This window comes from Hippopotamus amphibius, chromosome X, assembly GCF_030028045.1.
Source record: "Hippopotamus amphibius kiboko isolate mHipAmp2 chromosome X, mHipAmp2.hap2, whole genome shotgun sequence".
Taxonomy (NCBI): Eukaryota; Metazoa; Chordata; class Mammalia; order Artiodactyla; family Hippopotamidae; genus Hippopotamus; species Hippopotamus amphibius.
In genome coordinates, this window is record NC_080203.1 from 135772472 (window position 1) to 135794615 (window position 22144).

A 22144-nucleotide genomic window follows, 5' to 3' on the forward strand; every position below is an offset into this window, starting at 1 on the left:
AAACCTCCAAGAAGTATAAAAAGGAAAAGAAAGAAAAACCAATGCTGACGGATGGCAACAGTTCTGCAGGTCAGGAGCCCAACTCGGGTCTCCCTGGGCAGGTGTCCGCAGGGCTGAGTTCCTTCCGGAGGTTCTAGTACCTGACCCATTTCTCTGCCTCTTCCGGCTCACAGAGGCACCCCCCTCCCCTGGCTCGCGGCTCCTCTACGTCTTCACAGCCACAGCTCAGCCTCTTCCCTTCACTCCCCGTCTGACCTCGGCGTCTATCCCATCGCATCAAGCGTCCCTCCGTCTCACAAGGACCCTCGGGAGGACACGGAGCCCCCCCGGACAGTCCAGGACCACCTCCCCACGTCAAGGTCCTTAAGGCAATGCCACCTGCAAAGACCCCCGTTTCCACACAAGGCAGCGTTTGCAGGTCCCAGGGATTAGGACGCGGCCGTTACTGGCTTTACCGTGGTGTGCAATTTTGCAATTCTCTAAAGAAACGCAGAAGACCCTAATGCCAGAGCACACGGAAGACAGGTTCCTCTCCTCCCCTCGCCCCGTCCCCAGGAGCTCAGGGAGCATCCTCTCTGCTCCATCTCCTCTCCGGGCCTCCATCTCCCCTGCGCAAAGCGCACATACTTACATCTCCTGAAGGGCACGCTTCAGGCGCAGTGGGGTCCTCCTCCTCTACCACCACCACGGTCCCCTCCGAAGCGTCCTCAGTAGGCCAAGGCTGGCTGGGCCCCTCCGCCGAATCGGCACACGGCTCCCCGGCGCGGCGCACAGCATCTGCACACGACCCCTCGGCGGGGGGCGCTGAACACGGCACCCCAACACCCCCGAGGCGAGCCTGCAGAAAAACGGTGCTCACACTCAGCAAGGTGTCCCGACACCTCTGCAAACCCCCTGCTGCCCTCGGGGCCCCAGGACCCATGCCGTCCCCTGCATGGCCAGTGGTCCCCCGCGCGCCAACATCCGCATCCCTGTCACTGCTCTGGGTGAGAAGGACCGCAGGACACAGGCCCCCTGGACCGCTCCCAACGGTGCATTCCGTACAACCACCTCACTCCGTCCTAGTTCCCTTCACGCACAGCCCAGTACCTAGCAGACTGCTGGGCAGGAAAGAACAGCAAGCTCCTGCCAAGAATCTGAATAGTAGAGAACGGACTTGAGGACACAGAGGGGAAGCGGAAGCTGGGACGCAGTGAGAGAGTAGCACGGACATACACACACGACCAAATGTAACATAGATGGCTAGTGGGAAGCTGCTGCAGAGCACAGGGAGATCAGCTCGATGATGGGTGATGACCTAGAGGGATGGGATAGGGACAGTGGGAGGGAGGCTCAAGAGGGAGAGGAGATGGGGATATACGTATACGTACAGCTGAGCCACTTTGTTGTACAGCAGAAACTAACACCACATGGTAAACCACCTATACTCCAATAAAGATGTATTTAAAAAGAACAAAAAGAATCTGAATAAACACCTACTCGTTCACGTCCAATGGTCAGAGAACGTTTTAGTTGTACTTGAAAAGTAGCACCCGGCTCCACCAAACAAAAACCATGGTAAAAACACTGAAACATGAATTCTCTGCAAGATGCTAACGCGTGCGTGTGTAGACACTGGACTCTACTGTACCAGTAAATGCACTTGTCAAAAACTGAGCAAGAAATAAGGTTTCCTAGGACCTCATTTGCAAAGGTCTTTTATTTGCAGGGCAGGTGCCTCCCTGTTAAATCCACTGCAGAGGGATTTCCCTGGTGGTCCAGGGGTTAAGACTCCGAGCTCCCAATGCACGGGGCCCGGGTTTGATCCCTGGTTGGGGAACTAGATCCTGCACGCCTCAACTAAGAAGTCCGCATGCAGCCACTAAGACGTCCCAGTGCCACAACTAAAGACCCCGCAAGCCGCACCTAGCACCTGGCACAGCCAAAGTTCAAAAAAAAAAAAAAATCCACTGCAGAAACGCCACTGTGGAGAGCATCTGCGGTTTACAGTTTTAAAAAATCAAATGGGTGCCGATCAGCAATCTGAAAAACCCTCTTGAGAAACCGCCTCCGATGGCCACTTCAATCGACGATGGAAAGTGGAAAATGTCCCTGCCAGGGACATTTGTAATCAAGCGTCTTCAGCTACCTCACCTGCGAGTGGCTCTCTCCCTGGTGAAGCCAGGGAATGTAAATAATTATTTATGCGCCAGGCCTGTACATCACAGCAGCAATTCTGCTCATGAAATATTTAAGATCTTGCACCAAAAAAAAAAAATGCTGCCTGCCTCTTTTAGCATCCTCCTGTGTGAGGTACAGGATGTGGATACACAAGGGAAACTACCACAGTCCCTAAAGCTGGGACGTCCCCGGCGGTCCCATGGGAAAGAACCCGCCTTCCAAATGCAGGGGACGTGGGTTTGAGCCCTGGTCGGGGAAGATCCCACATGCTGTGAAGCAACGAAGCCCGTGAGCCACAACTACTGAGCCCAAGTGCTGCAACTACTGAAGCCTGTACGGCTAGAGCCCGTGCTCCACAACAAGGGAAGCCACCACAATGAGAAGCCCGCGCACCGCAAAGAACAGTAGCCCCCGCTCGCCGCAACTAGAGAAAGCCCGTGTGCAGCAACGAATACCCAATGCAGCCAGTAGATAAATAAAATTAAAAAAAAAAAGAATTGGGAGATTGGGATGGCCATATATACATCACTAATAAGAAAAAAATACATGAAATTGTACACTATACATATACACAGTTTATTGTATGTCACTTACATCTCAATACAAGTCCTTTAAAAAAAAAAGGAATTAGGAATAAAAAGTGACCACTGAAAAATAAATAAAAAGTTCTTTAAAAAAATAAAAAAATAAAAGTTCTTAAAAATAAGTAACATTTGTTATTGTTAATAGAGAAAAACTGTAAAAATAATTGTAAACTATAACAAAAACTGTAAATATAATATCTTTATACCAATAAATAAATAAATATAATAAAAATGTAACTTAGTAATCGCTTACGGTATCCTAAATCCGTGTTTCTTAAAAAATACAAAATGAGAAGAGACTCCAAAAAAAAAGAGGGAGGCACACGTATTTGAAGAAAACCCACAGGTGTCGAGCACGGCTTGTTTATGCACAGTCTGGACTCTTGGATGTCAAGGGAATCGCGTGCTCACCGTGTGTCCCGAGGACGACTGTCCGTCCTCGTGCCGGATATGTTCATAAAGAGGCAGGACGCGGCGGTGGTAAATCTCCCACCAGAGGTGAAGGAAGGACGTCTGGTGCTGGCCGGGCGCCCCGGAGCCCTCCTCCGAAACGCAGCCCGTCTGCGGGTTGTACTTGTAGTTCCAAGGCTTCGTGCACCCCAAAAAGTGGACCACCTTCGCGCTCGAGCCGAACCTGGGGACGAAACACAAAGCGTCCTGCGTTCCCTCGGGGACGTGACCACACACGGAGAGCACGTGACAGTCACGGGACCGTCCCAGACAGCGGGATGTAAGGGTGCCTCTCGACCCACCGGCTGTGGACCATCCTGCCATGAACGGCCACGCTGACGTGCAGTAAAGATAATGGCTTAATCAACCCACGTGAGCAGCCTTTCGTTTCTAGAGACCAAGAAACAGAATCAGAACCCGCTTGGCATGTGCCCCCAAACGGGAAGAATAAATGAAGAGATGGGACTTCCCTGGGGGCGCAGTGGTTAGGAATCCGCCTGCCAATGCAGGGGACATGGGGCGAGCCCTGGCCGGGAAGATCCCACATGCCGCAGAGCAACAATGCCCGTGCGCCACAACTACTGAGCCTGCGCTCTACATCCTGCAAGCCACAACTATGGAGCCCACGTGCCGCAACTACTGAAGCCCTTGCACCTAGAGCCTGAACCACAACTAGAGGAAGCCCCTGGGCAGCAATGAAGACCCAACGCAGCCAATAAATAAGTAAATAAATAAATAATAAATAAATATTTTTTAAAAAAAGAATAAATGAAGAGTCTTAGAAAGATGGGCAAGACTGTAGGCCAAATCATCTCACCCTGAAAATGATAAAAATTTTCAAATATAGATTTTACAGTATATCGCGCAAGCTGCGATTCAGGAAATTGGCTTTCTTGTACAAAATGGTGAATTTCCCCCCTCGACCTCTTTTTTTTCAGTATCACCACTCCCACTTAACCTTCAAACTTTTTAAACATTTTTTCCCTTAATTGCTTTCCTGTGGAATTTTAATATCACGTTTGCCCTGTATATCCATATTCTGTATGTAAGAGCTGTGTTTTTTTACATTAAAAAGGATAAAATGGTTTTACTCCCTGTAAACCAGCATCTGCCTCCTTGAGGGCAGTGTGGTCCCTGAAAAACACACACTCTGGGACTTCCTAGGTGGCGTAGTGATTAAGAATCTGCCTGCCAATGCAGGGGACACGGGTTCAAGCCCTGCTCTGGGAGGATTCCACATACCATGGAGCAACTAAGCCCGTGCGCCACAACTATTGAGCCCATGTGCCACAACTACTGAAGCCCACGTGCCTAGAGCCCATGCTCTGCAACAAGAGAAGCCACTACAATGAGGAGCCTCTGCACCACAATGAAGAGTAGCCCCTGCTCCCAGCAACTAGAGAAAGCCCGTGTGCAGCAACGAAGACCCAACGCTGTCATTAAATAAATAAAATAAATAAATAAATTTATAAAAAAAAAACAAAAAAACGCACGCTCTACACGTATTCAGCCCCGCGTTCGTCTCAGATTTTCTGTTTTCACTTATAACAACGTCCCCTAGAGCAGTGGATCTTGCACGTTTTGGTCCTGGGACCTCCTGACATTGTTACAAGTCCCAGAGGAACAAAAGATGTTTGTTCATGGAGATTCTATCTGCATATATTCACTAAAACTGAAGTTAAAACTGAGAAATTAGAAAACACGTGTACCAACTCATTAAAAAAACCATTGATTCATGATATGTTAACATAACTTATATCCTTTCATAATGTATATTTATGAGACTCTATTGCTATATATTACTATAAGTTTTTACTATATATTACTATATATTTTTATATAGTAACTATATATTACTATATATTTTTAATATGTAATAGTATATATTTTTATATAGTAACTATATATTTCTACATATTTTTAATATGTAAAAACTGACATCTTTCATATTTTTTCATAATCATATAACTGTATAACTATATTTTTTAAAAATGTGTAAAAAGTGACATCTTTCATATCTTTTCATAAAATATAACTATAGTTTTAAAAATCTGTAAAAAGAGTGACATTGATCATTTTACGAGGAGATGGTGTCTCACTGCATTCAGTGCAATGCTTTTTATCACATCATGGTGTTTCTGTAAAATCCCACTGTCCAATTATGAGAAAATGAGAGTGAAAAAGGGAAAATAACATCTTAGCATTAATTTTTTTAGGGAAAGAGTGGCTGGGGGAACCCCTGGGGGTTCCCTGGACAACACTTTGGGAACCACTCTCATTATGCCTGGCCACCTTGAATACCTATCCTGTAAACCAATAAATAAATAAGAAAGAGGACTGATCTGTTGTTGTTTTTTTTTCTTTCCTTCAAAATGCCAAAAGGTGATATAAATTCTGAGAGAGAACGGTTGACCAGTGGCTGCAGGTGTAGAAGGATCGAGCTGGATATAAAACTTACTGTTTGAAAGCAGGGCTGTAGGTGTACGCCGTGTTGCTACTCAAGTTATAGATGAACGGCAAGTGCTTCTGGATGTCTGCCGTGGACCAGCTACTGAAGAAACTGTTCAACAAGCCTTGGTCTGCCCCTAGAGAGTTACCAAACAGCCAAAGAAGTTAAAGAATGGTGAAGTTCACCAAGAGAACGCAGGATGCATTTGAACGGCGTAAGGCAAAAACACTGGTATCCTAGCTCACAAATTACATGACCTCTCTCGACCTGCTAGAACACGATTGTTGTATCAAAAGTGACTGATGGAAAGAGAAAAAGAAATATCGCATATGAACGCATATATGCAGAATCTAGAAAAATGGTACAGATTAACAGGTTAGCAAGGCAGAAACAGAGACACAGATGTACAGAACAAACATATGGACACCAAGGGGGGAAGTGGTGGAGGTAGGGGGGAGAAAGAATTGGAAGTTTGGGATTGCCATATATACACTACTAATAAGAAAAAAAATATCAGATTGTACACTTTAAATATATGCAGTTTATTGTATGTCAATTATATCTCAATAAAAGTTCTTTAATAAAAGATGTCAATTTCTAGATATCTTAATAAAAGATATCAATAAAAGTTCTTAAAAAAAAAAGCAACTCATGACCAATGCCATTCATTTAAAAAGGGCACAGTCTCTCCAAAATTCTCCACTGAAGATGAAAACAATTAATAATAAAATCGCATATTGTCTCCAAAATTCTCCGTTCCTCCCCAGTGAATTCTACCTGGTATCAATTACTTTTCCCACCAGTTTTGCCAACTTTGGTTACCTCCTCATCCTCACCTAGAAGGAATTTTTCTTTTTTCCCCATCCATGTTTATTATTACGTTTTTATTGAGATACAGCTACTGCACAATATTATGTAAGTTACAGGAGTACATGTCACAATTTTTTTAATGTTACACTCCATTTATAGTTCTTATAAAATACTGGCTACGTTCCCCGTGTCATACAACATACCCTTGTTGCTAACCTTATACCTAATAGTTTCTACCTATTAATCCCCTACCCTGTGTTGCCCCGCCGACCACGGGTCACCACTCGTTTGTTCTCTGCACGTGTGAGTCTGCTTGGTTTTTGTTATATTCACTAGGTTTTTTTTTTTTTTTTTTTTTTTGGCACACGGGCTTAGTTGCTCCGCAGCATGTGGGATCTTCCTAGAGCTGGGATCGAACCCGTGACCCCTGCATTGGCAGGCGGATTCTTAACCACTGCGCCACCTAGGAAGCCCACACTAGGTTTTTTGTATTTTTCAGATCCACATATAGTGATATCACACAGTACTTGTTTTTCTCTGTCTGACTTATTTCATTTAGCAGCATACCCTCCAAGTCCATCCATGTTGCTGCAAATGGCATTATTTCGTTCCTTTTTATGGCTGAGTAATATTCCATTGTATACATGCACCACATCTTCTTTATCCATCCATCTGTTGATGAGACACTTAGGTTGCTTCCGTGTCCTGGCTATTGTAAACAGTGCTGCTATGAACACTGGGGTGCATGTGTCTTTAGAAATTACTGTTTATTTTTTTTGGATACACCCAAAAGTGGAATTGCTAGATCATATGGCAGTTCTATTCTTAGTTTTTTGAGGAACCTCCATCCTGTTTTTCCACAGTGGCTGCACCAATTTACATTCCAATTCTTAAATAGTCTAGCATTTTCTTTCACATCACAAAAATTCTAGCATTTTCCCATCTATGAATGCCTGTCCAGGCAAGTATCTGGTTTCGGTTAATTCTCCCCTTTACTCTATATTGGGGTTGGGCAACGAAGCCTTGCACCCATTTTTGTAAATAAAGTTTTATGGGAACACAGCCATGCTTGTTTAAGTCCTGTCAATAGCTGATTTCACTCTACAACTGCAGGGATAAATTATCTGCCACAGAGATGGTATTGCCACGATGCTGAAAACACTTATTATCTGGTCCTGTGTTTTCTTTTGGCCTCGCCTGACAGCTTGCGGGAACTTCGTTCCCTGACCAGGGATCGAACCCGTACCCCTTGCACTGGAAGCCCGGAGTCGTAACCACTGGACCAACAAGGAAGACCCCTATCTGGCCCTTTAAAGAAAGGGTGTCTACCCATCCTACGTGATCAGGACTGGGGAGTCCTTCCTTCAACCCACTGAGGACATTTTCAATGGTTCTCTCTACCGTGTGTTTACTTACTTACATCTTCATTTCTTCCTGGATTTATTCTTCAACCCCCATCTTTACTTTTTTTTATTTTTAAGCTCTTTATTGGAGTATAATAGTTTTACACCGTTGTGCCAGTTTCTGCTGTACAACAAACTGAATCAGCTGTATGTGTACATATATCCCCATATCCCCTCCCTCTTGAGCCTCCCTCCCCCCGCTCCCTATCCCAGCCCTCTAGGTCGTCACCCATCATCGAGCTGATCTCCCTGTGCTCTGCAGCAGCTTCCCACGAGCCGTCTATGTTACATTTGGTCGTGTGTATGTGTCCGTGCTACTCTCTCACGTCATCCTAGCTTCCCCTACCCGCCCCACCGTGTCCTCAAGTTCATCCTCTACATCTGCATCCTTATTCCTGCCCTGTCACTGGGTTCATCAGGACCAGTTTTTTAGATTCCATATAAATGCGTTAGCATCCGTATTTGTTTTTCTCTTTCTGGCTGACTTCACTCTGTGTGACAGACTCTAGGTCTATTCACCTCACTACAGACAACTCAATTTCATTCCTTTTTATGACTGAGTCATATTCCACTGTATGTCTGTGCCACCTCTCAATCCCCATCTGTGACTTGCCATTCACAGACACGGGGTGGTGAGGACAGAGTGCCGGTGGGGCAGGGGGACGGGTACAGGCCCCATTCTCTCCCACAAACGTCCAGCTGCCCCTCGCCTACCGTCAAAGCTGCCGCGGTCAGCGGCGTGCTGCAGCAGGAGGCCGTGCGTCTCCAGGGAAGGCTGGAAGACAAATACCCCACTATTGAAGCAATCCGGCCATCCAGGATCCGGGGCCGCCGAGAGCTCTCTCCTATCGAACAGCTCGTCGATATTGGACAGCACCTGGGGAAAGAGAGCGTGGCTGAGCCGCAGGATGTGATACGGGATAACCAACCTGACTCCATACTGGATCTATTTCTTTCACTTTAACCTTTGCATTCTATTGCTTTCGCTACACGTGAATCACTAAGGGGTTCTACCTAACGGTCCATCTCCGGGAACCCTGCCTCCCAGCTAACGAGCGTTAAGCTCAAATACCTCTGTTTAGCTCACAGGAAAACCTCCTCAGCAGGCCCACCTGTGAATGTCTGCAGGAAGGAAGAAATTCTGACCGGAAGCAGGACTTTACTGCCTCCCCTTTCAGGATAAAAGAAGCCTGAATTCTAACTTGGGTAAGATGGTTCTTTGGGGCACGAATCCACCATCTTCCCGGTCTGCTGGCTTTCTGAATAAAGTCGCTATTGGTCGCCGCAACAACTCATCTCTCCATTTACTGGCCCTTCGTGCAGCGAGCTTGGACCCTGTAACGGCGACACTTCTCTTAACCTTCGGGGCACAAGTGAGAAACGCAACAGGAACTTCACAACGGGCCAGGCAATGTTCAGTGATGGAAAACTTATACGCAACTTTTTTGAGTGACTCTCTTCTTTTAGGCTTATATTCAAAAGAGAAGAGGGTGGTGCAGTGGTTAAGAATCCGCCTGCCAATGCAGGGGACACGGGTTCCATCTCTGGGCTGGGAAGATCCCACATGCCCCAGAGCAACTAAGCCCGTGTGTCACAACTACTGAAGCCCGTGAGCCTAGAGCCCGTGCTCTGCAACGAGAAGCCACGGCACTGAGAAGCCCATGCACCGCAACAAAGAGTAGCCCCTGCGCACCGCAGCTAGAGAAAGCCCGCCTGCAGCAACAAAGACCCAACACAGCCAAAAAATAATAAATAAATACAATTCTCTAAGAGGAAAAAAATAGTTGTCTTTAAAAAACAAAAAACAAAACAAAAGAGAGTGCATGTAAGATTGCTCCTGGTTTATTTCAAGGGATTGAAGTAACACCATCTCTGAAACGAAAGTATCACCTAGAGGTTCTTAAGACCCTCCACAGATGGCTCTTAATTGTACACATCCTCTTTCATCTACGTGACGTATAAGAGTGGAAATCCGTAAACACAGAGCTTTGCAAGTCAATATACTACCATCCATTTTCTTTGAGAGCTTAACCACTAATAGCAGTTCTCTCCAACACCTGCTGGCTTTCTAAATTGTGCTGTTTGGGGATGATACACTTATTATTTTCCTCTGCACTCCTCTATCTTCCTACAGCGCTGCTTTTGCACAACCAAGACAACCTGGAATGGATTTCCGACCTCGTTTTACATTTCAACTTTCCAATGGCTATTTATGAAACTGCCCTTCCTGGACCCCTACACTGAAGGTCACTACCACAAAGGACAAGGGGGGATGACACAGCTTAAGACGCCAGACGTAGGGCTTCCCTGGTGGCGCAATGGTTAAGAATCCACCTACCAATGCAGGGGACATGGGTTTGAGCCCTGGTCCGGGAAGACCCCACATGCCTCGGAGCAACTAAGCCCGTGCGCCACAACTACTGAGCCACAACTCTTGAGCCCACGCACCGCAACCACTGAAGCCCAAGCACCTAGAGCCCACGCTCGGCAACAAGAGAAGCCACCGCAATGAGAAGCCCATGCACCGCAACGAAGAGTAGACTCTGCTCTCCACGGCTACAGAAAGCCCACGCTCGCAGCAACGAAGACCCAATGCAGCCAATAAATAAAAAATAAAATAAGTAAATTTAAAAAACGAAAAACAAACAAAAGAACAACCAAAAAAAACACAGCGTCTTATTTAAAAAAAAAAAAACAAAAAAAAAAACAGGTGTCCTGTCCCATCAGAACCCTATCATTCATGGTACAATCAAGGGAGAATCTTTTTCTAATATTTCATTTTGTGTAGATGAAATAATGTGAGTATAAACCCCTCCTAGGGGAGGAACAGGCCTTCCTTCCTGAGTATCCCAGTGTCCTCAGCAGGGTCTGGTGCAGTAGATGTATTCTACCTGATGTTGACCGACTAAATGATGTTACTGACAGAGGGGACGTGACCTGGTGGGGGTCCACCAGCACAGGCTAGCAGCTTGCTTAGGGAGGGAAGGGCACGGTCTCTGAGGAGGGGTCCCTCCTCCAGTGCAGGGTCCGGACTCACCCTCCCCTGTACTCACCAGCGTGTCTGCATCGAGGAAGACACACTTGCTATAATGGGTGAGCGTCCAACAGTGAAGCTTGGTGAGGGTGACTCCAAGCTCGGGTCTCTTCAGGAAGGCCAGGTGGATGTAGTCTGCACTGTCTATCAGGTTCACCTCGATGACCTCGTCAAACACCCTGGAGAGGATCACCCTGGAAAAGACACGCCACACCCTAGGAGAACACAGCACCTGCCGTTCTCCTGCTCTTCACACTCATGATGTATATCACACACACGGCAGTCCTGATCTTCAGGCTCTATTTCCCCCACGTGTGTCTCACGGCTTTGCCCACGTTTCACGCACGCTTAAAACTTAGGCAAACGTGAAAAGCAAGACGTATTAAACCATCTGAACATAGACTGACTTCGGTCATCTCTTAGGAAGGTATTTTCTCTTTCCAAAGTGTCTGGACAGTGAGGAGTAAAGGCTGAGTAGGTAGGACCCAGCAGAAGATCTCCATCAGTTTTTACCTTACATATTCAAAAACCACATTGCTCACTGCATATAAGTTTGAGACTCGAATTTTGAAAGACTGTACGACGCATCAAAATGAAATGTGCGTCTGTTCCATTAAAATACGTTTGCTTCAATTCTACTTCGTCGTAGCCTGGTGTATCTTGTGCTGCCAGAAAATTAAGAAAGTGCTAGAAAAAGGATGGGGACACGTCAAAAGGATACAGGAAGCCAGTCAGGAGGAGCTGCCAGTAGCCAAAGCTGATGCAATTTGGGCGAGAGAACAAACAATAAACCTAAAGTATGAAATGAGCATTCATAGGTCCGAACCGATATCACAATAGAATACATAAGTCAGCGGGGGAAAAGGGGTAGCTCCTCCTCACAGAAGGATTCCAAGTAATAAATGTAGAAGGAATGTGGGAGATAGAAAAACCACCGTTAGAACAGCATCACAGTGATAACTGTTGCGGACAAAATTCACTGACGAACCCTAAAAGCAATGAGTAAAGGTTTTGAGGAGAAACAGCACGTTTTCATATTTCACAGTCTAACAGTACTTCTCCCCAGATATTCATCAATTACTAAGACAAAAACAATAATTTCACACTAGAGATTCCCCAAGGTTGATATAACCAAGAGCAAAAATCATCACATACTCCATAATATGATGCACTGAAAAAGGTACTTTCTTCTTTGTAATTCTTTCCTAGTTTTCATCGCTTCGGTTCGATTTTTTCCATTCCTTGTGTTTTTTGTATATACCTTTTTCTAGTCTTCTGGTGGCTGCCACCCTTAAACGCTCAACACATCTATATAAACTTACATCTTCTAGTGACAGTCATCATCTATGACTTCACCCCAGACAAGACAGGGACACTAGCCGATGTTCACCCGTCTCTCTCCTCTTTTATCCCCCAACCACCTCCCATGGGGAATGCTAATTCCAGATTATTTCCATAATTACGCACCACTGCATTCCCCATCAACTCTAGGTTTTACTCATTTATTTGTTTTGCACGGCTTCTTATTTTCTATTTCTTCTTTTTTGGATTCACATTTCATTTTGCTGGCGTATACCCTCAAGTAACTTTCTCTCCAGGGTCCTTGAGAGGTAAAATCATTCAGCATCTGCATATTTGAAACATCTTGATTTTGCTTTCAAAGTGCACTTATTTAGCTGAATCACACGAATCTCATCTCAAAATTATTTTCCCAGAGAGCTCTGTGGCTTCCACGGTCTCCACCAGACTGAGACCTGAAATGCATTTAGTACTTTTCCTTCATTCTTTTTTTTTTTAATTTTAAAAAAATTTTTATTTATTTATTTATTTATTGGCTGTGTTGGGTCTTTGTCGCTGCACGTGGGCTTTGTCTAGCTGTGGTGAGCGGAGGCTACTCTTTGTTGTGGTGTGCAGGCTTCTCATTGTGGTGGCTTTTCTTGCTGCAAAGCACAGGCTCTAGGCACATGGGTTTCAGTAGTTGCAGCACATGGGCTCAGTAGTTATGGTGCACGGGCTTCGTTGCTCCACGGCATGTGGGATCTTCCTGGACCAGGGCTCAAACCCGTGTCCCCTGCATTGGCAGGCAGATTCTTAACCATTGCAGCACCAGAGAAGTCCCTCCTTCATTCTTCTGCTCAACCCTCAGGGAACGCTCACCATCTCAAATCCTTCCTCAGAGCTGAAATATTTCCTTGAATCCATTCTCCCCACTTCTGTCCTTTCAGAAAATCCCAGTCTTAGATGTTGGAGCTTCTGGGTCTATCTTTCCTATTCTACAGTAGCTTTTCCTCATCTACTGTACATTTACTTGTGCTTTCATGTCGCAGAGTATTCAAAGTAACTCCATCTCTGAGAAAATACCACGTCATCACCAGTTTCCTCCTGCTTTTTAGCCAGTTATGTGTGGAATTTATAGCATCCTCATGGTTGCAGAAAGAGGGAGGTGGAGGGCAAAGAAATGGCATTCCACAATACTACAAATAGCACTGTGATTTACGTCCTTATAAGCTCTTGTTCAGCTCTGCTTGCTTCGTTACATTCCTGGAGGGAGAATTAAGTTTCAAGAAGGCAATTTGGTCGTGTGTCTATGTCAATGCTACTTTCTCACTACATTCCAGCTTCCCCTCCCACCACCCCATGTCCTCAAGTCCGTCCTCTACGTCTGCATCTCTATTCCTGCCCTGTTATTGGGTTCATCAGGACCATTTTTCTAGATTCCATATATATGAGTTAGTATATGGTATTTGTTTTTCTCTTTCTGGCTTACTTCACTCTGTATGACAGGCTCTAGGTCCATCCACCTCACTAAAGATAGCTCAATTCCATTCCTTTTTATGGCTGAGTAATATTCCATTGTATACATGTACCACATCTTCTTCATCTATTCATCTGTAAGCTACTACAGAGCACAGGGAGATCAACTCGGTGCTGTGTGATGACCTAGAGGGGTGGGATGGGGAGGGTGGGAGGGAGGCTCAAGAGGGAGGGGAGATGGGGATATATGTACACACACAGCTGATTCACTTTGTTGTACAGCGGAAACTAACACAACACTGTAAAGCAGTTATACTCCAATAAAGATGGAAAAAAAAAAAGAATGCAATTGATCTGAATCTACAAGTACATCCTCCTGGGTTCCTTTCCCTGCAGAAAGACCACCCCAGCAACACAATTACCACACAGAAGAATGGTGGTCTCCTGAACACCACCCCCCTGGTCATTTGGGGTCACAGGCCACTGTTTATCGCCTACTGCCCTGACTGCACCACGGGCCACCGTTCCTCGACCCTACCAATGACTGCAAGATACGTAACAGTTTCCACAACTCAGCTAGGTCTGTGACAGTGAACTTTCCCCAGGATTCCTGTGACACTGTCTCTGAATATTTTAAAGTTCATGTTGAGTAGACCAAAAGACAGGGGAAAAAAAGATGTTTTTTTTTTATAGTTTTATTTTATTTTTATTTATTTATTTTTGGCTGTGTTGGGTCTTCCTTGCTGAGAGTGGGGTTTCTCTAGCTGCGGCGAGCAGGGGCTACTCTTTGTTGCGGTCTGTGGGCTTCTCATTGTGGTGGCTTCTCTTCTTGTAGAGCACAGGCTCTAAGCATGTGGGCTTCAGTAGTTGTGGCATTTGGCCTCAGTAGTTGTGACACGCAGGCTTCATTGCTCCACGGCATGTGGGATCCTCCTGGACCAGGGATGGAACCCGTGTCCCCTGCATTGGCAGGCGGATTCTTAACCACGGTGCCCCCAGGGACGTCCCTGTCCTTTGCTTTGCGTAATTAAAAATGGCAGATGTGGGACCTGCCTGGTGGTCCAGTGGTTGAGCCTCCGCCTTCCAACGCAGAGGGTGTGACTTCAATCCCTGGTCGGGGAGCTGGGATCCCACAGGCCTCGCAGTCAAAGAACCACAACATAGGACAGAGACAATATCGTAACAAATTCAATAAGGACTTGAAACATGGTCCACGTCAAACAAAAAAAAAGTCTTAAAACAAAATGGGAGATGCCTGAAACAATCATCTATGTCTGCGTCTGGAGATGTTCCGCGTCATCACAGCGGCGGGAAGGGTTGAGGGGTGGGGTCCTCCTGACATCTGGAGGGTGGAGACCAGGGACGCGGCTCCACACCCCACAGGCCACAGGACGCCCCACATCCGAGAGGCGTCCAGCCCCAAGTATCAGTGCTGCCAAGATTGAGAAGCTCTGTGTCTTGACATTTGCGATTTTCCTATGCCCTCAATTTTACCTGTATGTTTAAAACTTATCTGGAAGTCATGTGGGTATGTGTTTAACTTTTCTATTAAAAGGGTCACACATCATTGCCTTTCTCTGACACAGCGACATGATGAATTACACTTTTATATAATGAGCTATCCCTACTTCCTAACAGTAAGCATCATTGCTTTCTTCTTTTTCTTGTTTTTCCTCTTTTCTCTTATTTGGTTGAAGTATAGTTGATTTACAATCTTGTATTAGTTTCTGCTGTACAACAAAGTGACTCAGTTATACAATACATATACACTCCTTTTCCTATTCTTTTCCACGATGGTTTATCACAGGATGTTGAATAGAGTTCCTTGTGCTCTACAGTAGGACCTTGTTGTATATCAGCATCATTTATTTCTTTATTCCATGGCTAGAGTTGCCTTGTGTTTTTTTTCTGTTTGCTCTTTAAAGTAGTGAAATTTATTTATGAAATCTTAACCATTGAGTACACAACTTTTTAAATATATATATAAATGTATTTATTTATCGGCTGCGTTGGGTCTTTGTTGCTGTACGCAGGCTTTCTCTAGTTGTGGTGCACAGGCTTCTCATTGCCATGGGTTCTCTTGCAGCGAAGCACAGGCTCTAGGCTCGTAGGCTTCAGTAGTTTCGGCACACGAGCTCAATAGTTGTGGCTCACGTGGTTAGTTGTTCTGAAGCATGTGGGATCTTCCTGGCCCAGGGATCGAACCTGTGTCCCCTGCATTGGCAGGAAGATTCTTAACCACTGCGCCACCAGGGAAGTCCTAGAGTTGTCTTGTTGATATTCTGTTTTTAGAGGCTTTTCTCATCAATATACGTAAACACAATCAAAGCTGTAAATCCACTTTTGGTATCAAGTTTCTTAAAATAAGTGAACAGTTCATTTTTTCCCCTGGGCTCTCAGATAGGTCTTTTTGTATGGAAGTTAATTTATTGCACCTAATTTTACAGAATGTCCCTTACAACTGCTGAGGCCCAGGTCCTTCCCCTAGATAAGCCTTTGATAACATTCTCTATTTCTCCCAGTGTTCCTTTTTCTGGTGTCAATGTAGATCATCTGAATTTCCCTAGAAGGATCAAGTACTTCTTTACTACTTTCAATATTATCAGCCAAGTGTTCTATATAGTATTTAAGTTTAAAATGTAAGCTGCATCAAGCCACTGTGGATAACAGGATGGAGGTGCCTTACAAAACGAAAAAGAGAGCTAGTATATGACCCAGCAATCCCACTCCTGGGCACATACCTGGAGAAAAACATAATTCAAAAAGATCCATGCACCCCAATGTTCACAGCAGCACTGTTCACAATAGTCAAGACATAGAAGCAACCTAAGTGTCCATCGACAGATGAACAGATAAAGAAGATGTGGTGCGGATATACAATGGACTATTACTCAGCCATAAAAAGGAATGAAATGATGCCATTTGCAGCAATGTGGATGGACCTGGAGATGATCATACTCAGTGAAGTAAGTCAGACAGAGAAAGACAGATATCATATGGTATCAGTTATATGTGGAATCTAAAATATGACACAAATGAACTTATCTACACAACAGAGCCACAGACACAGAAAACAAACTTATGGCTACCAAAGGGGAAAGCGGGGGAGGGATAAATTGGGAGATTGGGATTGACATGTACACACGACTAGATATAAAACAGATAAAACAACAAGGAGCTAGGGAGCGCAGGGAAGTCTACTATCTTGTAATAACGTACAGTGGAAAACAACCTGAAAAAGAATATGTATGTATATGTATAACTGCATCACTTTGCTGCGCACCCAAAAATGATACAACATTGGAAATCAACTATAGATCAATAACAATGTAAAGAAAAAAAAAAACCTTTAACTTCGCTTCGGACCGTCTCTTCTCCAAGTTCCCCACTCCCCCCCACCCCGCAAAATAACTGACATGTGCACTTCCGTCGTTGAGACGAGAAACGGTACCCGCACACAGCGTTGCCTGTGAGGCTTCTGAAGTTGGCCGCGCCCCTGGCAGAGCCCCCACCTCTCGAAACGACTGGAGGGCACTTTGCAAGGGTCCGAGGCCCCCCCCCCCCAGGACACTGGCGGTCCAGGCCCGTGGACCACGGCTGGGCCCTCCCGCAGCGAGGACGGCCCGCTTCTGCAGGAGGATGTGTCAGGTGCGTGTGTGCCTCTTACCTGAGCAGGTGGGACACCTGAGGGCTGACGAGCACCGCCAGCCTCCTGGTGGCCCCGTGGTCCCGCAACGACTGGCCCAGCACCAGGGCCCCCTGGCAGTAGATGTCATTGGTGGCCAGCGTGACAAATGCCTGGTCTGACACTGTGGACGTGAACACAAACAAACGGCAGGGTGAAGTTCCGCTCCGACGGGTCTCACGGGACGGCAGGGCCGACGGTCACCTCCCCCGCGCTCCAGCCACAACGACTCGAATTGCATAACGGTGCCGAGTTCGAACATACGTACCGGGGACACATCATGTATATTCTTTCGTTTCAAAATAAGACCAAAAAAAAAAAGTCTTCTTTAAGAAAAACAAAAAACAAAACAAAACGAAGAAAAGGGAAAAGAAAACAAAAAACACACACGCAGGAAACATAAGAGAAAACAGGAGACGTGAGACAGAAACCAAACAGGATACGATGAAAGTCTCCTGGTGCAGATTAACAGATACAACCTACTGCAGATAAAATAGATACGCAACAAGGACCTCCTGTAGAGCACAGGGAACTCCATTCAATACCTTGTAATAACTTATAAGAGAAAATAATCTGAAAAAGAATATATATATATGTCTATGTACAAATGAATCACTTTGCTGTACACCTGAAACCAACACAACACTGAAATTGTGAAAACCGAAATGTAAAAAAAATTCCTGGTGCAGAGTAACAGACACACACTGTACACCTGAACCCAACACAACACTGAAATTATGAAAACCGAAATGTAAAAACAAACAAAAAATTTCCTGGTGCAGAGTAACAGACACACACTACCACGTATAAAATAAACAAGGACGTACTTCCATTTGAAAAAAAAAATGTCCTACAACACTGCAGACGTGCATAGCTCAGACCTCTTCTTTGACTCTGCATTCAAGTCTCAAAAACTCACCCAAAACATCTGGGTCTTGGGTGCACAGGAAGCGGAAGGTGGAAACCACGCTGGGATTATCTGAGTCATGGGGAATGAGGACTCCAGCCCAACTGGAAACAACTGCGCTCACAGAAGGAACGGCCAGAGGCATTTATTAAATGCCACACAGCCCACTTGTTGGAAGGACTTCAGCTCAAGGACATATGAGGCCTCGGAGACGGGAGAAGGGAAAATACACTGTTTCGTGAGCCTAGATGCTCTCAGTTTCCTAACGTCTCCATAGCCGGGGAAGCGACCCCAACGGCCCATCCGATTCACCGCCATTTCAAGTCTAAGGGCAAACTCGTGAGATTGACCTTTACGGGGACTTTGAAACAATCTGATTCTGGGGCTCCCCAGAGCTGGTTGCTGGGATGAAAGACAACGGGCTCCAGAAATCCGTGCCTTGGCTCCGGTGCTGTGGACAGAAATTAAAATTCGCAGTGTGGCGCCCCGGGGCTGGAACACAGAGCTCAGTTCTCAAGGACCAGACGGGCCTCCCCTCCAGCCGCCGTGCCCTCCGCAGAGCGCGGCCCACAGACAGGCTCCCGCCAAGCAGAGCAGAAGGACCCGAGCTTCCGGGGCCCCTTCTCCTGGAGCTGACGTCTTAACCCTGGCATTCCACTGCGGTAAACGCCCAAGCGCGCCTGTTACAACAGGCTCCTGTCTGCGCGGTGCTGGCCTGCTTCTTGGATTCAGGAGTGAGAATTCCTGGCATTTCCCTTATGATGTGAGTATTACCGACAGCAAACCTCAGAACTCAAGTCTGCAGCACAAAAGCTGTCTGTCTATCAGCTATATAACATCTATCTGTCCATCTGTGTATCATCTATTACTTACTATCTATCATGTATCTATCATCTATCATCTAATCATCTATCCATCTACCTAACATTATCTAACATACATCTATCTATCTATCTATCTATCTATCTAAGCATCTGTCCATCTATCTACCTATCATTATCTAACATCTATCTATCTATCATCTATCATCTATCTATCTATCATCTATCTATCTATCTATCTATCTATCTATCTATCTATCTAAGCATCTGTCCATCTATCTACCTATCATTATCTATCGAACAATCTAACATCTATCTATCTATCTATCTATCTATCTATCTATCTATCATCTATCATCTCTATCTCTACTCTCTATTATCTATCTATTCTCTATCTATCACCTATCTATCATCTATCACCTATCTCTATCTATCTAGAGACAGAACTGTCATGGTGTGTGGACCAAGCCACAGCACCTGGGAGGTCTTTGGGGAACCAGACGGCAGAGGCGCAGGGCGGGTGGGCTACAGGGGGACCAGGCCGCGGGGCCGGGCAACCGTCCAGAGCTTCTGATTCTCGGAGAGGAGACAGACAGGCTGCATCTGCAGAGAGGGTTTCACGGAAGCACTGGACTCTCCGTTTGCTAAAATGGAGGGATTAGGCTTTCTATCAACAGGATGACAAGACAGCTCCAGTGGCGAGAAGATCCCCCCCTCTCCAGCGACCCCAAGACGCAACCTCACATTCTAGGTGAAAGACACATGCCTCTGAAGGCCAGCCCCCAGGGGGTCTGTGCGTGATATTGCAAAATCATGCCTGCATAAAATCTCCACCTCAAGCGCAAAGACAGACCAGTGGACGTTAATGTCACAAAGGCTGAAAACTTCACAACAGGCTGCAGAAACTTCACACAACCTTACCGTTAAAAAACTCCCCAGGGGACTTCCCTGGTGGGGCAGTGCTGACGAATCCGCCTGCCAATGCAGGGGACACGGGTTCCGTCCCTGGGCCTAGAAGATCCCACATGCCTCGGAGCCACGAAGCCCGTGCGCCACAACTACTGAGCCTGCGCTCTAGAGCCCACAAGCCACAACTACTCAGCCCACGTGCCACAACTACTGAAGCCCATTCACCTAGAGCCCGTGCTCCACAAGAGAAGCCACTGCAATAAGAAGCCCGCACACCGCATCGAAGAGTAGCCCCTGCTCGCCACAACGAGAGAAAGCCCGCGTGCAGCAATGACGACCCAATGCAGCCAAAATAAATAAATAAATAAATAAACATTAAAAAATAATAATAAAAATAAGTAAAAATTAAAAAATTAAAAAAGAAACTCCCCACTGCCAGGTTTGGGCGTGGCATACAAAACGCCACAATTATCCAAGACTCCTGCACTGAAAGGCTGCGTTTCCACCCCACAGGGCGCTGGGGAGGGGACTCCTGGCGTGTGCCCAGGGTCGGAAAACAGAAACAGAACTGGTGGCGGTCCTCCTACCCCAGGTTGAAAAAAAAAATTTTTTTTTCTCAGAAAATGGAGTTCATCCCCAAAGACAGTGGTGGCTGACGGTTTTATCACAGGGGTGGGAGAAAGGCTTACTTCTGCTGTCACCTTTCTCCACCCCACCCATCTTATCACCCTCCCCCCAGCCTCCAAAATAATATCCCTGGCTGCCTCCTCTGCCCTCCTCTTTCACGCAAAGGTGTTTTTTGTCCCGTGCAGAGTGCTGAATACCCAGATGGGGTCTTTCCAGCACATTCCAGGGCTGACGGCGCCGTGTCCAAACGTCCGTCTTGAATGCTACCATTCTACTGACCCTAACGGGTTTGCAGGAAATGTGTTTTTCAGTCTGGAGAGCTTCCTGGAACAGAGAGACGTTTCTGCCTCTCCTCTGAACAGAATCTTACAGCACTCGGCGGGAAATCTGCCCTTTCTGTCCCAATAATTTTCCTCTCTAAGGCAGAGAAGAGGAACACAGCTTGGAAGCTCTTACCAACTCACTCCTCTGAACAAAAAGTAACCAGACTTTAAAAAAAAAAAAAAATGTGCTCATGAATGTTCAGGCCCAGACCGGCAGCAAGACAGGGGTTTTCTTCATGATAAAAAAAAAAAAAAAGAAAGAAAGAAAACCGGACGGGCATCTTTCCCATGGGCGGAGGTTGTTTCATCATCGTATTTCTTGGAGGTTTTTTTTTTTTGCCTTGTCGGGCCTTGTGGGATCTTAGTTCCCCAACCAGGGATGGAATCTGAGCCCCCTGCATTGGAAGCGTGGAGTGCCAACTACTGAACCCTCAGGCAAGTCCCTCATCACCACATTTCTAAGCCCCGGAAGTCTACTGTCCCCCCAAATCCAAGGGCAGGCAGACAGAACCGAATGACAGCCCTTGGAGGCCAGGACCCGCTCACGTCCCAGCCACCCCGCCATGCTCAGCCTGCTGTCCTGCCAGGGGATTAGCCCTGGACTCTTACGGGAATCATCAGTGATGCCTGTGGTCTGCTCTCTGGGGGACCAAAGGCTCTGTCTTCCCAGCGCTGTAGGGCCGTGAGCTTCCCGTGGGTTCCTGTCACGGTGAGACTCTCACACACTCCCAAGCTTGCCGAGAAACTAGCCCATTTCATCTCCAAGGGCTACTTTTCCCGTTAGGAAAACTACCAAATCTGATACGGCCCTGGACCACACCAAGACGCCCCCTGCCAGCTGCAGGGACCCACATCTCCAAGCGCAGCAGGCGGGACACCAACCTCTCCAGCCCCGGGTGTTGGGGGGAGTGGGGGGGGAGTGTGACACTGGGGATACGGGTTTGGGGGCGACCTTGTGCGGGCACAGCGGGGGCTCCCCCGGCGCAGACCCCTGTGACCCGCGAGGCTGAACCCGAGGAGCACCCCCGACTCACCCGGCATGGTCCGAGGCGCAGCGCGCGGTGGGCACCGAGACGCCGAGCGCGCCTGGGCGCGGCGGGCGGCCCCTCCGGGCTCCAGGCAGGCCTAGCGGAGGCGTCGTCTCCAGGCGACCCGCGCGGGGCTGCAGGCCTGCGGAGACAGCGCGGCAGTCCAGACACCCGGGGCTGCAGCTCCCCCGGGGCGCCCG

General features: G+C 46.7%; 1 protein-coding gene across 7 annotated transcripts in view; it reads right to left on the reverse strand.

Annotated features, from left to right (window-relative positions):
• The window catches only part of GYG2 (glycogenin 2), a 34766-nt gene that overhangs the window by 11979 nt on the left and 643 nt on the right, over positions 1 to 22144 (reverse strand). For 6 of the 7 annotated variants that reach the window (XM_057717451.1, XM_057717449.1, XM_057717450.1 and 3 more), the window contains exons 2-8: positions 21951 to 22086; positions 17312 to 17453; positions 10910 to 11084; positions 8571 to 8733; positions 5653 to 5779; positions 3156 to 3378; positions 632 to 838 (exon numbers count right to left, since the gene is read on the reverse strand). In XM_057717451.1, coding sequence (XP_057573434.1) covers positions 632 to 838; positions 3156 to 3378; positions 5653 to 5779; positions 8571 to 8733; positions 10910 to 11084; positions 17312 to 17453; positions 21951 to 21957 — 1044 coding nt within the window. In that variant the 5' untranslated portion in view covers positions 21958 to 22086. The remainder of the gene's footprint in view (positions 1 to 631; positions 839 to 3155; positions 3379 to 5652; positions 5780 to 8570; positions 8734 to 10909; positions 11085 to 17311; positions 17454 to 21950; positions 22087 to 22144) is intronic. The other variant, XM_057717448.1, reaches the window with a different exon arrangement.